This window comes from Nilaparvata lugens, unplaced genomic scaffold, assembly GCF_014356525.2.
Source record: "Nilaparvata lugens isolate BPH unplaced genomic scaffold, ASM1435652v1 scaffold5992, whole genome shotgun sequence".
Classification (NCBI taxonomy): domain Eukaryota; kingdom Metazoa; phylum Arthropoda; class Insecta; order Hemiptera; family Delphacidae; genus Nilaparvata; species Nilaparvata lugens.
Window position 1 is genome coordinate 1 of NW_024091761.1, and position 19,517 is coordinate 19,517.

The following is a 19,517-nucleotide window of genomic DNA, read 5'->3' on the forward strand; positions in this document are numbered from 1 at the left end:
TTTCAATATTTCACAATGAATTTTCATAATCAAGATGAACTATTTTGTTGATTGATTATTAATTCTACATTGTTAAAAGACGATCTGGCAACAGAGCAAAGCGAGGAAGAGATACAGCTATCCGCTTTGTTGAATGATAGACAAGTATAGCAACACCATTGCTAATCAAACACTGCCATTATAACGTGGACCTCACTATAGACTACAATAAGCTGAATTCGTACACAATAGTGAAAATATAATTCACATATGTTCTAATGTGATTGTTCATACTAACTCGGCCGGGCTGAGTAGGAATAGTCCGATTAGACTTGGAAATCATTGACCGAGCGAAGTGCGGTCTAAGATTTAAGTCGACGGTTTGGCATTTCTCTGAATGTTTAAATGTTTATATGTTGCGCATTTACGGTGAAACGCGGTAATAGATTTTCATGAAATTTGACAGGTATATTCCTTTTTTAATTGCGCGTCGACGTATATACAAGGTTTTTGGAAATTTTCATTTCAATGATAATATAAAAGGAAAAAGGAGCCTCCTCATACGCCAATATTAGAGTAAAAATCAGTGTATAGAATTATTCATCATAAATCAGCTGACAAGTGACTACACAGCTGTGTGGAGAAGCCAGTCTATTGCTGTATTTCCATAAGGTCTATAGTTTCAATCAGGTACTTGTGGATGAGAATACTGCGTGAGGTCTACTGTTCACAGAACTACTAGTATTTTCAATGTTCTCTGTCACTGTAGTTTGACAATCCAGATTAATGGGAATTCCACCCTAAGGGGAAACGTTTAGAGCCAGAGGCGACACATCCCTTTGGCAAGAAAAAGCCCTTTTGTTCCGTGAATAACACTACATTTTTCCTCCTCCAAATATATTCCAAACTTTCCTTCGGAGTACAAGCTTGTTCAAACTTCAAACATAACCTTAAACCACGTGTGTGAACAATGAACAACAATTATATAGTGAGATTCAGGTTATAAAGTCAGCACCTGATCAACATTGGTGTTGCTATCCTTGTCTGTCATTAGACACAGCAGATAAGTCTATCCTTTTCCAACTCTGCACTATTGCCATGGTGTTTTCATTAGATTAGTCTTTATACTATCATTGCAACTGACTCTATAACGAGAATCTCACTGCAATTCTAGTGTTCCTCTACACTAAATAATTCATTTAGTCGTTCTTTAATATTTTATTTTCACTATACTTTTCTGGTAATAGTTTCTTGAGAAACTAAATGGTTAATTTTTTCTTGCAGAGAAAACGTGATTGCAGTCAGGGAACGCTTATGGCCTCGCCAACCTGAAGAAGGAGAGGCAGAAAGGAGAGAAAGAGAGGAAAGAGAACGAGGAGAGAGACGGAGAAGAGCAAAGGAACGCCAACAGAAACTTATGGAAGAATTCGCTTCGCAACAGAAACAATTTATGGAGAGAACGTTGGAAACAGGTAAATTAGAAAATTAATCGATCTGGCTCATTTTCGTTCAATTGGAATAATTTTCATGCTTAACTGAACTAAAATAGAAAGAAAAATCCTCCCAACTCTACTCACCAAATGTGGTATAGAAGATCATTAATACATCCAAGGGAACCAATTATCCTCTAAATGATGGAAATAATGAAGAAGACGCTCCTGAAGAAGAATCCGATGCTGGAAACATTGGGGTGTATGAATTTCCCGAAAATCAGAACAGTACCATGTAACATTCCAGAGTCTTGATTATGGGAATGAACGTGTTCAAGAAGAAAATATCATCTTCAATTGTTCACTTCCAAATGACATTTTTCAGATCTTTATCACCTACTTATTAATTATCCAATATCATGAGCAATATATTATCATTATCACTACTCTTGATACGGGTTTTTCATCATTTTATTGAACCTCTGAACATGTAACAACCAAGGTTATGGAAAAACGACCTGAGACAACACACCTTATATCAATTAATATCAGTTAGCCTTGGATTACTGGCTAATTATGAATAATAGCATTGAACATAGTATTAAAAAATCAATAAAGTTCAAATACTTGCAAGAATATTGCATTCTGATGAAATAATAAAGATGTGTACTAAATATTTAAAACTCAATTTACACAAAACTTGAAGGTCGTTCTTCCACCCAACTCCTCAATTTATAGTTTTAGCTCATAAAATCATATGAATACACTAACATATGATCAAAATAAGAATCTTCCAGCAGTATTTATTTACTTCATATCACTTGAAAATGGCATCAATGTCCGAAACATGTTGTGATTAAATAATTATTCAAAAAGGGTACTGAGATTTTTATTTTTCTTTCTATTTCTATAAAAAGTAGCCCTATACAGAAAAGATATAATTAACTGAACTGCTTAACTTCCCATTTATTACAGTATCTCGGTCAAACGGTCAAAGTACTTGACTAAATGAGACTCTTCCTATCAGAGGAGACTCTCCCATTTGTTCCAGTATCTCGGTCAAACGGTCAAAGTACTTGATGATATGAGAACTTGTCTAACTGAGACTCTCCCTGTCAGAGGCCCTGAAATTCTCCAGGTGCGACCTGAAAACTGTGACACCAGACTTGAGCCAGCCTGATCACATAATATTATTGTCGTGTATCAATTTTTGAAAATTGTTTTGTTTGAATTATTTTAGTTACAAAAGTTCATTAAGAATTAATTCGAAAATCCAGTGAATATTTATCTATTTGTTGATATAATTACAAATCATATGAATATGATCGGGATAGAGCAACATGGATAGCCCAAAACTATTCTGCTCCGAAATTTTGATAGATAATAAAATGTCCGAAAAAATAGATTATGTAAATAAATCTAGGGACTTCTGTTACTGCAAATATTGACCAAAATACTAGATAGCAGAAGGAAATTCGTTGATTGATAATGGAAAAGAGGTGAAGCCGAACGGTCGACAACCGAGAGGTACCGGTTCGATTCCCGGTCTGGGCAATGTTTTTAAACAGTTTCATTTAACGAACTTCCTTCTGCTATTTAGCTCTTCGGTAGGGATGGGTATCGATACATCGATGTTTCAACATTAAACATCGATGTTTACTGCTCGATGTTTTTCACTTATCGATGGTTTACCTAGACATCGGTCATTCGATGTTTTTGACGTGACAACGTCTAATAAATTGGTTTGCCGGGAGACATTTCAAGAAACTGCGTTACGTTCCCACGTTATGCGCTCACAATGAGAGCGAGTGAGAGCGTTCGTTTCGGTTCACGGTCGTCTGGAAAGAGCACGAATAGGAGCAGGGCGAGCAACGCGCCGCAGCAGCCGAAGGCATTCACCTGGAGAGAGAGTGAACTGAGCAGTCAACCTGCGCAGGCGCCGCAAGCAATCTCCTGCGACTGCGCCACTAATTCAAATGTCAAGTCAATGGTTGTCTCTCTCGCTCTTAGGTGGGCGTGGGCTAACCATGCCCGAGTGGAAGGGACGCGTGCCTCTCACTCACTCTCATTGTGAGTTATTATTTCATCCTTCTTCCTACTATACGAATGAATATTCACATTAAAATTATTTTACCACTCAAAGTCGTTGTCACGTAAAACTTTCGCCCGTATACCGACTTTTTTCCAACAAAAAGGAATTTTTCAATCAGGCTCTCTGTATTTTCATGTGAGACTGCTGGATACTCTTGAAGATTTACATAACCTATTTATAATTGAATAAGAGGTCGGATTTTTCGTTTCTTAAGAAGAAAGAGTTTTTCTTATTCCATTGCTTTCATCAACATACGTTTAATACCAATTATTAATCTAGCTCTGGATAGAGGTCCTCGTATTGTATGGAGTGTAGAAAGACATAAAAAACACCTCTATTCATTCTCATTTCCTAAATAAAACTATCAGGTATTGAATGAATATATTATGAGTAACAATGATTACTAAAATTAGCTTAGGATGAAATCCCAAGGCAGAATCTTCGAGGATATCCTGAAAGGTTTCTGACTCAACTATTATTGGATTTTCTTTTTTATATTCGATTAAATATCTATCTCCGTTGATAACGTAGAGTCTGATTACCTACAACTACAAACAATTCATTAACTTACAGTTTCGTTGCTGCCAATCAATGATATTCTTTATTGTTAACTACTTTTAAAAGCTCTGTCCCTTTCTTTTACATGTACATAAAAAAGGAAATTGATTTCACTATCTGAGTTACTCTAAGGATATAATAGTCTTCCGTAAAAGTACGGCAACACGTCGATATTTAAAACATCAATGTTTAAAAACATCGATGTTTACTGTTCGATGTTTTTCACTTATCGATGTTCAGGAGAAAAAAACATCGATGTTTTGTCTTTCGATACCCATCCCTACTCTTCGGTCAATATTATTTGCAATAGCAGAGGTTCTTAGTTCTATTTACACAGCTTTCATTGGTTATTATATTTATTATGTTGTGAATTAATTAAAGAACTGTTTTGATTTTTTTCGTGAGTTATTTTAGTAACAAAACTTCATCTTCAAATGGACAATTTCCATCTAGCTCTGTTTACCCTGTTGTCATATTTGCAGTAGCAGAAGTCTTCGGGTGATTCACAGCATTTAATTGGGATTTTCGTTTAATAATAATTATCCATTAATTAGCATTTGAACAAATGCAACTTACAATTTATTTCCATCTGTAGACTATGGCCATAGAGAAACAATAGCGTAAGTAGATATCCCATGGTATAGGGCGTTTATGTCGCAACTTTTACTGTTATCGCAAGCCGATTACTGTGAATTATTGTCAATTTTTAATGTTTTGTTGGGGTGAGAGTGTGAGAACAGCACAATTTGAGAGACTACCAGCGTCACACAGCGGCATAGGAAAGAACTACGTGAACTATCGGCTTGGGATAACAGTAAAAGTTGCGACATAAACGCCCTATACCATGGGATATCTACTTATGCTATCGTTTCTCTATGCTATGGCTTTGTATAAAATGAGCGCTGCTATCCAGAGATTGTCAGTTTGGTTTAAGGGTAAGCATTCCTTACCGGCAATTGGGAGGTACTGGGTTCGATTCCCGGGCTAACAAATCATTTTTTGTATAGTAGCGCTCATCGAGTTTCCATCTAGCTGTTTACCCTGTTGTCAATATTTGCAGTAGCAGAAGTCTTCGGGGTGATTCACAGCATTCAATTGGGATTTTTGTTTAATAATAATTATCCATTAATTAGCATTTGAAAAAATGCATTTTCCAATTTATTTCCATCTGTTCAACTTTATTTTATTTTTTGCAGAAGATGACGGAATGGACTGGGAAGCTGGTGAAGAAAATAGTCAAATGTTGTCGAATAAAAAAGAATACGACTGTGTGATTTGCAACCAGACCTCGCCCAGTACTGACGAAAAACTTATGGGACTCGCTGTTCTAGTGCAGGTAATTAATCATTTCTTTTGAAGTGATCGGTGGTCTTGTGAATAGAATGCTTGCGTAGCAGCCTATAGTGAGGTCCACGTTATAATGGCAGTGTACGATTGACAATGCTGTTGCTGTCCCTTTCTATCATACAACAAAACAGATAGCGCTATCTCTTTCTAGCTTTACAATGTTGTTCGTTTGCCAGAATATTTTATTTTTACTTTTGACAGTGACTGTACAAAAGTAAACAAACAATTCTCAGCCGCCATTTTTTTTTCTTCATTCTATCAAAATACTGTAGTACACAAGTTGTATAATTGATTTAAAATTAATTTTTGAAGCATTGAAATAATTTTTAGACATTTTTAAAGTTGATAACTAACCATCCTAGACTTTATCCATGCTTCAGTTAGCCTACACGTGTAGGTGAGACTTAGACCTACTCGTACCGGTATAAATAATATTGAAAGGTTATTTCTGAATTATTTCCATTGAAATTACTTATTTTAAATAGAATTTCTATTTTTCTATTTTTTTTTTAAATTGGAATGAATACCTACCAAATAACTTAATTTTTTATTGTTTGGAAATTCAGATTGGTGTATCAAAGCTTTTTAAATTAGCCGCCATTTCAGGTTTGTATGAAAATAAAAATATGATCTCAGTTATTGAAGCAAATTTTTGTATCAAATTTTGAAAAAATATTTTTTCTTGATCAATTTGACATTAAATTGCATATTTTATCATGGAAATGATAATTATTATTAGATCAAATTTAATGGGATGAATTGAGTAACAGCTGTGACAAAATGGAGAGACTTGGCAACGTTTTTCTCCTATCTTTCATCACTGCCATTATAACGTGGACCTCACTATACAGATTTCCGGTTCGAACCCCGATTGTCACCAAAAGTCACTCCCGTGTTATCGGATGGATGAACTGTCGGTCCCAGCTGAAGTGTGACATCCGTAAGGCTCATTGACGGGTTGAATGATGTATTCAGCTGGGGTGGAACTTCCGTCAGGAACTCCCCACTAATAAAAGCCCTACGAAAATTAGTATTATAGTTTTTCCCAAAATAAAACTCTCCATAGTTTTAAATATAGGTCCCGCCATGGGTCTATTGCATGTTTAGCTGGGGTTTCGTTTGTGGGTAAATGCCGTCATCGACGGGTGAGGATCTCACATTGGGTAGATTTCAATTTGTCTAAATAACCTAAAAGATTATGTTCAATTATGTTTTAAGGGGTGAGGTTGACTTTTTGTGTAGTTGAGAAGTTGATATTGTGGTAATTATTCATATTGAATGAAAAAGACTAAGAAATTGTCAATAAACTAAAACTAGATACAAAAGCAGCAGAATAGATTCTGCTGCTCTTGTATTTAGTTTTAGTTTATCAGAGATTGACAATGGTGTAATAACCGAAACCGGTCTTTCTAATTATCAATAAATCAGTGTTTTTTGACAATTTCTTAGTCTTTTTCATTCAATAGGGTGAGGTTGAATTTATACTTTCTTATACTTTCAAATTGCAATATATTGATATTATTAGAAATGTTTGATTCTTGAATAATAAACACAAATAATAAAAAGTTATTTGATCAGTTGTTTTAGCACACTTGAAATTTTGACTATATGAATGTCAACAATGCTTGTCGTCGTCGACTGCGGAAATTTCGCACAAACGAAAATGCACCTTAAAGGTAGACGCACATAGATCGTCATCGGACCGACGGCACGCAACGGACGATTAGATTTGATGCATTGTTTTCAATTGGAGTGCGCATACCTATCTGCATCGCATGGGTATGCGCACTCCAATTGAAAACAATGCATCAAATCTAATCGTCCGATGCGTGCCGTCCGTCCGATGACGATCTATGTGCGTCTACCTTAAGAATACAAACTAATAGAAAGAGCGTGTGTTTCTTCTTCTGCAGTTGAATTTGTTATGAAGTTTTGGTGACTCTTTTTTTATTTTTATTTATTTTATTTATATTTTTTACAAAGAAACACTGATTGGGAGAGAAAAACTAAGGATTTTCCTTGTACTATTTCTCTCCCAAATTTAGATAGCATTTTAAAAGTCCAAAATAGGGTTATGATTTTACTTTACTATAATTTAGTCCATTTTCACTCAAAAACAACAACTAAGATTTTCAAATTTTGACGGTTGAAAACAGAGTAAAAAACAAAAAATATCACACTCAAATCACTATTAATTGGAGAATTTTCGAATAATTTTACAAAATTTAGAGCCAGAAAAAACAACTAACTATTCAGCACAGCTGATATTACTTTTACTTTCGATATTTATTATTCAACGTACTTATGATTTTAATGTTGACTGTTTTTGCAGGCAACAAGCGTGTTGGGCCACAAACGACGAAGCAGTGAGCCGGCAGTGCTGCCAACTTCCGATCAAGAGAGAGCGAATTTCTCTCGCAACGACACACTGGGAAGTGATTTCGACAGACGTATCGAAGAAATCGACCGACACTTCGATAAGGTAATTATTTCTTCCCTCATCTCTTCATCTCAAAATTTATTTTTCCAATGAATGTAAATTTTGAACTAGCGTAGTGAGTTCTAACTGATGACTAGAGCGTCGAGCCGTTGCCCATTTATAAGTACGCTTCCTTGAGTTCTATATCCTCTCCATATGAAAATCCATATGAATCCATATATATATCCATATGAAAATGTACATGTAACATGCTGATGCTCAAAACTGTCCCTCTTCAAAATGTGTACTGCAGTCCAATAAACTAGTAGTTCTGTGAACAGTAGACCTTACGCAGTATTCTCATCCACAAGTACCTGATTGAAACTATAGACCTTATGGAAATACAACAATAGACCGGCTTATCCACACATCTGTGTAATCACTTGTCAGCTGATTTATGATGAATAATTCTATAGTCTGTTTTTTACTCTAATATTGGCGTATGAAGGAGGCTCCTTTTTCCTTTTATATTACCCTCGAAATGCAAAATTTCCAAAAACCTTGTATATACGTCGACGCGCAATTAAAAAAGGAAACTACCTGTCAAATTTCATGAAAATCTATTACTGCGTTTCGCCGTAAATGCGCAACATTTAAACATCCAAACATTTAAACATTAATAGAAATGCAAAACCGTAGACTTGAATCTTAGACCTCACTTCGCTCGGTCAAAAATGTAGCTTATGTCACTTTGAGTCCTTTAACTGAACCTTTCCAAATTAATTTACAATACGCGTCCAGTAGCTTTGCCTCTGTGACTTTGAAACGGCATATAGGCAAGGTATGGTTGGCAGGGTAATGTTCACGGCTTTGCAAAAACATCAGAGACCCTAGATCCCTAGATGGAGGAAGCTCCCTACACACAGAGATTCTTCATGAATGAGAGAGTTGCAACAATCACCAACAATGGAAATAGAATGTTGAACGAATGTCAGCTGATAGGCTGTGTTGTGCTGAACAAAGACCTTAAAGATGCATAGACTCACATACAGCGCTAGTTTCGTACTTGGAATTGAAATCCGCCATTGAGGGGGCAACCCATAAGATTATTACATACCAATGCCACCAATGCCTTTGTGATCTATTGTATTACAAATATAGATAGATATAATACTCGTGCTAAAATACCCCAATGGCGGCCTTCAATTTCAAGTAAGAGCTATCATTGGGAAGGCATAGGCATTGTGGGTCTATATCTCTCTAAGGTCTTTGGTGCTGAAAGGACCTAAAGCTCCTTGTGTTTCTTTTTGGATGCTACACGTTGCTTTTGAGAAGATACAGAAGAGCATCTGTTGCTTATGGAAAGATACATTATAGCTCCTTGTGTTTATTTTTGGACGCTACACGTTGCTTTTGAGAAGATACAGAAGAGCATCTGTTGCTTATGGAAAGATACATTAAAGTTCCTTATGTATCTTCTTATGTTATATTTCCTCTATGGTGGTTTCCAAATCGAAATACTTTGAACGTTAAGGAATGTTTCCAGTGAATAGCTTCAAAAGTGAGGTGCAAATCCCAACACGATAATATTGTTCTGTAGAAAAATAAAGTTTTCATGAGTTGTTGGTGTTTTTTTTCAGTAATATTTCATTTGTTTCTCAGCTATCTTGGCTTGTCTCAGTAGGTTTTCCGTGGTGTTTTTCTAATATATTTTGTTTGGTTTTCAGTTATCTTGGCTAGTCTCCGTAAATCTAGGATGGGAAGGAGGTGTGCATGTGCAGACGTGTGGACATCATTTGCATCTAGATTGTCTCAAGTCGTATCTACGGTCACTGATGGGACAACAACGATTTCGGCTGAAAGGTTGGTATCTTTGATTGCATCGATAGCTTTCGAATTTTATTTCAATAGATATCTGATTCTACATGGATCCCTTTTTTTCATTTAGGCCCACATCATCTAAAAGCAAGGGCCAGTATATGAGCTCGGGATTTGGCCAAGTTCTAAACTTTGAGGCTGTGCAAAGGCTTAAAATAAACTTTTCCTACAGTTACGTTGAAAAGTGGCCATTGCTGCACTGATTACAGAACGCAAAGAATCACTTTTCCGCTCTAGTGCGGGAAAAATTTTTCTGCACTCCAGATTTGCAACATGGCAACGCAAAATACTTAGTAGGTTATATGGAGCAACAGTGCAGCAAAATCAAAATGAAGTTGGTAACAGTGACTGCTGTGGCTGCTATAGTGAGCAGAGGTGCAACGAAGCACAACGTGCTAATTATTATTCATTATATATTATAACCAGGACAGCGACAGTCGACAGCCACCACATTCAGCCCACAGCCGCCTCTTCATTCAAACACTACTACATTATTCAGGCAATTTTACCCATAATTACCCACTTTTCATATTCAATGGTAACTGTAGGAAAAACTTAATGTGAAATACGTGCGCAAAGTTCCTCTGCTGCACTCAAGAAACCATTCCGCCCTCGCCTACGGCTCGGGCGTAAACGTTTCTTTCGGTGCAGCAAACTGTCACTTTGCGCACTAGTTGCACAAATAACTATTCTACTCGTGATATTTTTCAAAGTTTTTCGATCTGTATATCATCAAGCTATGAAAATGTAAAGTTTCTCAAAGAACCATTTTTATTCGATCATTACTTTTGAGATATGAGCGCCTAAAGTTTAAATTTTTGGAACAGAACATTTCAAATTCGGTAAGAGATAAATCCATTAGATTTAGAGGATAGATTCTTCATGGTATTGTTGATCTAGTAAAACAAAATTTTCTGAAAATATCAATTTTTGAGAAAGTTATTCTATTTACCAAAAATAGCTCAACTAAAAGTTATTTTTGGTTATATTTGGCTCATCCATAATATTATGAGTTTTAATTTTATTATAGTTTTTATAATGTAAGTTAATCTGACCTGTACTTGATCCTAGTATTAATATTCTGATATTTATGTCAAGTGACTTTTGTCTATGCAATTTTGTTTGTGACAATAAATTCTTGATCTTGATTGTTAAAAGACGATCTGGCAACTAAGCAAAGCGAGAAAGAGATGGCGCTATCAGCTTTGTTGAATGATAGACAAGGATAGTAATACCATAGGGAAACAATAGCATAAGTAGATATCCCATGGTATAGGGCGTTTATGTCGCAACTTTTACTGTTATCTCAAACCGATAGTTCACGTAGTTCTTTCCTGTGAAGCTTTATGACCCTGGTAGTCTCTCATATTGTGCCGTTCATACACTCTCACCCCAACAAAACAGTAAAAATCGACAATAATCAACAGTAATCGGCTAACAGTAAAAGTTGCGACATAAACACCCTATACCATGGGATATCTACTTACGCTATTGTTTTTCTATGGTAATACCATTGCTAATCATACACTGCCATTATAACGTGGACCTCACTATGTTTTATTTGATTTTGATTATGATTAATGATGAATGATTTATGGTATTTATGATTTATTTTTGTGTATTTTTCAGGGGTGAATACTCGTGTCCACTATGCCGTCAACTGGCCAACTCAGTTCTACCTCTGCCCCCTGAGCTGGGTGATTGTGCCGCTGTGGTCAGATCTAGGCCTTCCTCTCTCTCAGCCAGCATCTCTGAGCTCACCAACTTCCTCAAGGACATCTGCCTGCCATCAGGTAAGGTTCGGAAGCACCTGAAGCTGTAGGTCCATACAGAAAAGATAGCATAAGTAGATATGCCATGGTTTGTAGAATTCATTCAAAGTTTGGGAGTTTTCTATCAAATTAGGCTTGCTTCACACGCATTCGGTTTGGTTCGGTTCGTTGCCGAAAACGAATGAGGCTTTCATACATATCAGGTTTTTATTCGTACGGTTCCAATTAGGTATTTTTTTTCTCAAACACAGCTGTGTTTGGATTGTTACAATCCATGCTGGTAATAAAATACTAGTAGTTCTGTGAACAGTAGACCTCACCGCAGTATTCTCATCCACAAGAACCGTACCTGATTGAAACTATAGACCTCAAGGAAATACAGCAATAGACTGGCTTCTCCACACATCTGTGTAATCACTTGTCAGCTGATTTATGATGAATAATTCTATAGTCTGATTTTTACTCTTAATATTGGCGTATGAAGGAGGCTCCTTTTTCCTTTTATATTATCCTTGAAATGCAAAATTTCCAAAAACCTTGTGTATACGTTGACGCGCAATTAAAAAAGGAACATACCTGTCAAATTTCATGAAAATCTATTACCGCGTTTCGCTGTAAATGCGCATCATATAAACATTAAAACATTAATGCCCGTTGCAGGGTCGCTACATAAAGTCACCCATAGTTAACAGAGCCATTAGTTAACAACTCGCCCATAAATAGATGTTCGTTGCAGAGTCGTTTGCCAGACCCCTTTTAACTATATTTTCTCTTGGATATCACCATACTTATACATTATAGAGTATTACAACAAAATGGTACAGTATGAACACAATATGATACAGTATCATCTCAACTTGATACACAAACCCATAATTTGATACAAAACTTGAAAACTTTGAATTCTTCAAACCACGGGATATCTTCTTATGCTAGCTTTTCTCTATGGCATAATTCATCAATTTTTCTGTTGTGTATAAAAGAAATCGTATCTTCTCAGACAAGTATGAGATTGAGAAATCCACAAAAAGTCTCACTTATTGACCGAGCGAAGTGAGGTCTAAGATTCAAGTCGACGGTTTTGCATTTCTCTTTATGTTTATATGTTTTAATGTTTAAATGTTTATATGTTAATATTTATGTTCCGCATTTACAGCGCAACGCGGCAATGATTTTCATGAATTTGACAAGTTTGTTTCTTTTTAATTTCACGTCGACGTATATATAAGGTTTTTTTGGAGATTTTGCATTTCAAGGATAATATAAAAGGAAAAGAAGCCTCCTTCATACGCCAATATTAGAGTAAAAATCAGACTAAAGAACTATTCATCATAAATCAGCTGTCGAGTGGATTGTATATTGCTTGCCATGACGCATGCAATTCGATATCTCAATGTAACTTGGTAAAATATCAGCTGCTGTGTGGACTATTAATTGCATGCCTCATTGAATGCAATTTTTATGCAATATTAAATGAACTACGGTATTGATTGCATTCAATTAATAACGAAAATAACATAGTATTTTCTCTTGAACTTTCTCTGCTTTGATCTCGGGCTGTCCTGTTGCCAGTATGTCTTGAAGGAGATTAGCTTTTGATGTTAGCATCTTTGATACACCAACCCTAATAGCCATTAGCCGTTTTGACACCGATATTTTGCCGACACGACAAACAGACAGGATTTACTCTGATGGACAGTATAAGAGGAGGCTGTGGTTTATAACTGCGCGAGGTCTACTGTTCACAGAACTACTATTTTTTAGTGTATAACTCATTTTTCTGTAATGTGTTTTGTTACAGACAACGTCCAGCCTTATGATAGCCATGAGCAAACTGATGGAGGACATGACCAACTCGACCTATCTGAAGTGCAAACAGGAGATATTCGGCAACTGTAATCCGCAGATGTTGTTCCTGTTTGTAAGCTCCGTTGCAAGGACCAACCTCGAGATAGAGCTGGTGCAACGGGGCGGTTCTCTCTGCTCGCTGTCCTCTATGGATCAGTCGTTGATACCCAAGCGGTCTTGTATCAGTGAGTATTCCTGCTTTTAATCTTAAAAATATAATAGAGGAAAGAACTGGCTTATAGACGTACAGGATAGGACATTTACGAGAGACGCACCATCACGTCTCAACTCCTCACCTGATCAACTTGACATTTTGCATGTGGATTCTTAATTCACCGAGGATGGTTATAGGCCTATTTTAAATTCTTCATGATTGCAGTAAGTCGAGTTTTCAGTTTGTTAAGTTTTGAAAAAGACCCTTGCGGAGCACGGGTTGGTTACCTGCTAGTAGGATATTGAAATAAAATAATGAATTTTATTTCAATAAAAGTGGTAGCCCCAAGTTTGAACGCTAGCGCTTCCGAGTTAGAACATGTGGTGTGTAGAATCGTATGACAGATGCTGAGCGCCTAATTTCAAATATACAAATTATCTCACTTCTAGTTGATTTGTATAAAAAATAATTATTTTTGGCATAAGCGCGATCACTAGCGACTTCCATGGAAATGTGAACTTTTATTTATTCTATTTATTTATTTAATTTATTCATCACTTATTTAATGATACACGAACACAATCTATTAAGATGATTGGGGAAAGACCAACAGGCACAGCCCAGAGCTGTTCCTTCCCCGAATTTTTTATTCATACTCTAGTCTAAAAATCTGGTGTGGCGCATTCACGCATTCACACAACTTTCCTTGCCGTTATGAAAATTTATCACTTGACGCTAGTGTTCACGCGCATAAAAGTCTACTATTCAAAGATCCAAGACAGCTGGTGACAAGACAATAACGCTGGATACACACGAAGTCTGCTATCTCTTCATAGTGAATGATTCAATAGAATCAACAGTTGCCAACAGTTTGCAATAATTGAAATAATAACATTTTCTCAAATTTCGAGCTTATTTTCAATTTTAAGTGAAAATGTTATTAAACATAAATTGTAGAGATTTTCAAGCTTAATCTTTTCCATTCAGAATTTTTGTTTTAATTGTATCTGAAGCCTGATACTTGAGAATCTAAAATCAAACTTTGCATAGATGGGGTGGAGCTCCTGGAATTTTTACAGATATGAGACTTGTGGCAGTTGATAGAGCTTATCAATGATTATTTTAGGTATAAATTTGATCAAAATCGTTGGAGCCGTTTTTGAGAAAATTGCAAAAAACCCTGTCTTTGACAACATTTTAGCCGCCATCTTGAATAGCATTAGATCGGAATTGTTCGTGTCGGATCCTTACGGTGTAAGGACCTTAATTTTCAAATTTCAAGTCATTCCGTTGATTGGGAGATGAGATATCATGTACACAGACGCACATACACTCGTACACACACACACACACACACACACACACACACACACACACCACACACACACACACACACACACACACACACACACACACACAGACCAATACCCAAAAACCACTTGTTTGACTCAGGGGACCTTGAAACGTATAGAATTTAGAAATTGGGGTACCTAAAATTTTTTCGGAAAGCAATACTTTCCTTACCTATGGTAATATGGCAAGGAAAGTAAAAAATCAATGAGGTCGTGTCTGATGATTCTTTGTACTCTAGCCTAGTCTCGTTACAAACACATCGATTTCTGGGCGATAGATTTATTCGATATCCTTAAGCTGCGTACAGACTTTGCGCCACGAACTAGTGCATTTTGATTTTCAGCAGCTGATTATATCTGTATTTGTACAGAAACAGAAAGATACAGATATAATGAATGAGCTTAGCATCAGGTTTTGGAAAGTGAAATGATCGTGTTCGTGTCTGTACGCAGTTTGATGAATTCTATTGGACCAGATACAATATAGCGTAAGTAGATATCCTATGCTATAGGATATGCTCTCCTATGCTTATTTTAAGTCGATTTTTGTCAACTCAAGCCGATTACTGTCAACTTTGGTGTATGAGAGACTACAGTACCAGCGTCACATAGCTTCATCAAAAATGACTACTAGGACTATCGGCTTCAGTTAACAGTTGAATTTACAACATAAACGGTCTATACGGTGTCTTATCTTCTAATGATATCTTTTTTCATCATATTATTTCAGTGCCACTCCTCCATTCCAAGAAACTGGCACGTTATTTAAAAGCATTATCATGTATTGTTTCATTTTTACTTTCCTTGCCCTATTACCATAGGTAAGGAAAGTATTGCTCTCCGAAAAAAATTGAGGTACTCCAATTTCTAAATTTCTATACCTTTTAAGGTCCCCTGAGTCCAAAGAAGTGGTTTTTGGGTATTGGTCTGTGTGTGTGTGTGTGTGTGTGTGTGTGTGTGTGTGTGTGTGTATGTGTGTCTGTGTACACGATATCTCATCCCCCAATCAACGGAATGACTTGAAATTTGAAACGTAAGGCCCTTACAATATAAGGATCCGACACGAACAATTTCGATCAAATGCGATTCAAGAAGGCGGCTAAAATGGCGAAAATGTTGTCAAAAACAGGGTTTTTCGCGATTTTCTCGAAAATGGCTTCAACGATTTTGATTGAAGTTATACCTGAAATAGTCATCGATAAGCTCTATCAACTGCCATAAGTCCCGTATCTGTAAAAATTTCAGGAGCTCCGCCCCATCTATGCAAAGTTTGATTTTAGGTTCCCAATTATCAGGCTTCAGATACAATTTAAACAAAAAATTTCGAGTGGAAAAGATTCAGCATGAGAATCTCTACAACTAATGTTTAGTAACATTTTCGCCTAAAATTAAAAATAAGCTCAAAATTCGAGAAAATGTGATTATCCAATTGCAAACTGTTGGCAACTGTTTATTCTATCAAATGATTCATTATGAAGAGATAGCACACCTCGTGTGTCTCCAGCGTTATTGCCCTGTCACCAGCTGGCTCAAATCTTTGAATAGTAGACTTGAGATGCGCGGGAACACTAGCATCAGGTGATCAATTCTCAAAACGGCAAGGAAAGTTGTGTGAGTGCTCCACACCAGATTTTTCAACTACGTAATTATACACCTGTATTTTTATTTATTGTATATCATCGAGAATAAAAATTATATTATTTTATTTGTTTCAGTGCCACTTCTCCATGTGCTAGCCGAGCATGCCAAGAAACTGGCACAGTGGCCAGCCTGGGAGACATGGCAACAGTTGGCAGGGTGTGCCAGTCAGGATGACACCGCCCCGGCCCTCATACCAGCCGAACCACCCATGCCATTGATGCTCAGGGACCCCACGGCTCTCCTCATTCATTTCATACTACTCTTGCCGCTGCATCTCGATCAGAGTAAGTACAACATCTATACTACTATAATAGAGGAAAGAACTGGCTTATATACGTAAGGGATAGGCAATTCACGAATGACGCATCATCACGTCTCAACTACTCAACTCATTAACTTTGCCGTGCTACCAATTTTATCCAAATAGGTTTGATAGTATTTCACCTATCACCCAAGAAAGTCATCGGTTCCAATTTTTTCTAATATCTTGATAAATCATGAACGGAATTAATGCCTATGAATGAAAAGTCTAGTTCAGAGCAAATCAAATTATAATTTTCATAATACTTGGGCATTTTACAACAAATATTTACTGAACAAAACCATTTGATACTTGAACAGAAAATTCTTACAAGCTAAAATACTTATCTATTCATATTGAGCTCATATATTTGGCTACAGGATTTCAAATTACACAAAACATTCAACACAAATTTAGAACACAATAAAATTATTCAGATCTCAATTAGAACATTTTAAATTTCAATTTTATAGAAAAATTTCAAGAGTAAAAACATTTCCACAAGCCAGCAGCCATTTTTTCATGAGAAAAAACTGAAGCCGCTCGGGTGAAGCCTAGACAGGTCATCAATTTTGCCAACCTCACTAATAAAGAATGCAACTCTACAATTTCATTATTATACTCATAAAACTTTATTTTTAAAGTTTTTTAAATTTATTTACCCTTTATGTTGTTTAGAATTATCTGTTAATTCAGAAATAGAACTTTGTTACAGTAGATTGTTCACACAAGTATATCTGATAATTCCCGGTAAAATGTCAAGTCCGCATATCGATTACACTGATATTGCTATAAAGTTTTATTGATATTGAAATGAAGATTCGATTTTAATTGAGAAAAAATGTAATATTACAACTTGAAATGATTTATTTAGTCTTAATTAACCGAGGATGGTTATGGGCCTATTTTCAATTCTTAAAAATTCCATTACCTCAAGTTTTCAGTTTGTCAAACAGGGCCACACCTGTGTTTCGTATGGACACGTTAATTCGTCGGTCCCGGCTGCCTAAAAAGCAGTCGTTAAGCCATGTCAGGGGCCCTGAAATTGATCAGTTGCGACCTGAAAACTCTGACACTAGACCTCAGCCAGCCAGGTCAATCTGTATTTTTATTATATTATTGTAATGTAAGCGAAAAATAATAAATTGATTGAGAGTTTAAACTAAGGCCTGTTTGCACAGTTTTTACTTTCCTTGCCCTATTCCATAGGTAAGGAAAGTATTGCTTTACGAAAAAAATAAGGTACCCCAATTTCTAAATTTCTATACTTTCAAAGTCCCCTGAGTCTAAAAAAGTGGTTTTTGGGTATTGGTCTGTATGTTGTGTGTGTGTGTGTGTGTGTGTGTGTGTGTGTGTGTGTGTGTATGAGTGTATGTGCGTCTGTGTACACGATATCTCATCTCCCAATAACGGAATGACTTGAAATTTGGAACTTAAGGTCTTACACTATAAGGATCCGACACGAACAATTTCGATCAAATGCAATTCAAGATGGCGGCTAAAATGGCGAAATGTTGTCAAAACAGGGTTTTTCATGATTTCTCTCGGAAACGGCTCCAATGATTTTGATCAATTCATACCTAAAATAGTCATCGATAAGCTCTATCAACTGCCACAAGTCCCATATCTGTAAAAATTTCAGGAGCTCCGCCCCATCAATGCAGATAGATTCCCAATTATCAGGCTTCAGATACAATTGAACAAAAAAAAATCAGTGGAGTAGATTGAGCATAAAAATCTCTACAATTAATGTTCAGTAACATTTTCACCTAAAATTGAAAATAAGCTTTAAATTCGAGAAAATGTATTATTCAATTGCAAATTATTGTTGATTCTATTAAATGATTCACTATGAAGAGATAGCCGACCTCATGTGTGTCTCCAGCGTTATTGCCCTGTCAGCAGCTGGTTCAAATAGTAGACTTGAGATGCGCGTGAACACTAGCGTCAGGTGATCAATTTTCATAACGGCAAGGAAAGTTGTGTGAGTGTACCACACCAGATTTTTTTTATTGTAATTTGACTGCAATCTAACACTTCGGTTAATGAACAGTTAAATTCTAGCTTAAATTAATAAAAGTTTGACATTAAAGGGGTATTCACTCCTTCACAGTCTGAGTGAGCAATGCCCATGCACTGTTTCTTTCAGAATCACTCTTACTACATTTAAACGAGATCTGTAGGCTTCTTCCTTTTCAGTCTTCTCACTGTATTAGAGTTGTCAATGAGGTGTAGAGCTTGGATGTTCTGATGATTAGGTAGAGTCTCTTCATGCACTCTGGCAGCCTTTGTGATGGACGTCGCGGAGACTAGAATCGACTGGTCTGAGTGTCACCATTTGGAAACACATGCTCTCCACTAGAGTCCAGTCTCTTCTCCACCTCAGTCGCCTCAGGGCCGTTTGCACAGTGACAGTTTAAACTAAATTTCATTTTAAACTGGATCAATCCATATCAAGTATCATTTGTTATAATGTGATTCATTTTGAGTTTAAGCCACCAGCTGATTAAATTCAGTTTAAGCTTTGACTGTGCAAACGTGCCTGAAACAAATAACTTAAGGCTGTTCGTTACACTTTTTTCATTATTTAAATTAGATCATCTTTTTCAATAACGTTCAAGATCATTATAAGAGTGAGCAAAAATGGCAACTGAAATTTTTAAGTGGTCTAATAAGCGAGTTATGGGTTGTTGATGTGCTAAACTCCGTTTTCTTTCCAGATCATAAACGGTTTGACTATATTATT

The 19,517-nt window shown here is 36.3% G+C and overlaps 1 protein-coding gene across 1 annotated transcript; it reads left to right on the forward strand.

Annotated features, from left to right (window-relative positions):
* Positions 1-1,263: 1,263 nt before the first annotated feature.
* LOC120348953 (E3 ubiquitin-protein ligase Ubr3-like) lies at positions 1,264-16,754 on the forward strand (the record flags this gene model as incomplete). The annotated part of the gene is made up of 7 exons (XM_039445019.1): positions 1,264-1,451; positions 5,256-5,395; positions 7,739-7,888; positions 9,553-9,688; positions 11,333-11,496; positions 13,277-13,508; positions 16,545-16,754. Coding segments are annotated over 7 exons (1,220 nt in total), but the record flags the coding sequence as incomplete, so codon positions are not given.
* Positions 16,755-19,517: the final 2,763 nt, after the last annotated feature.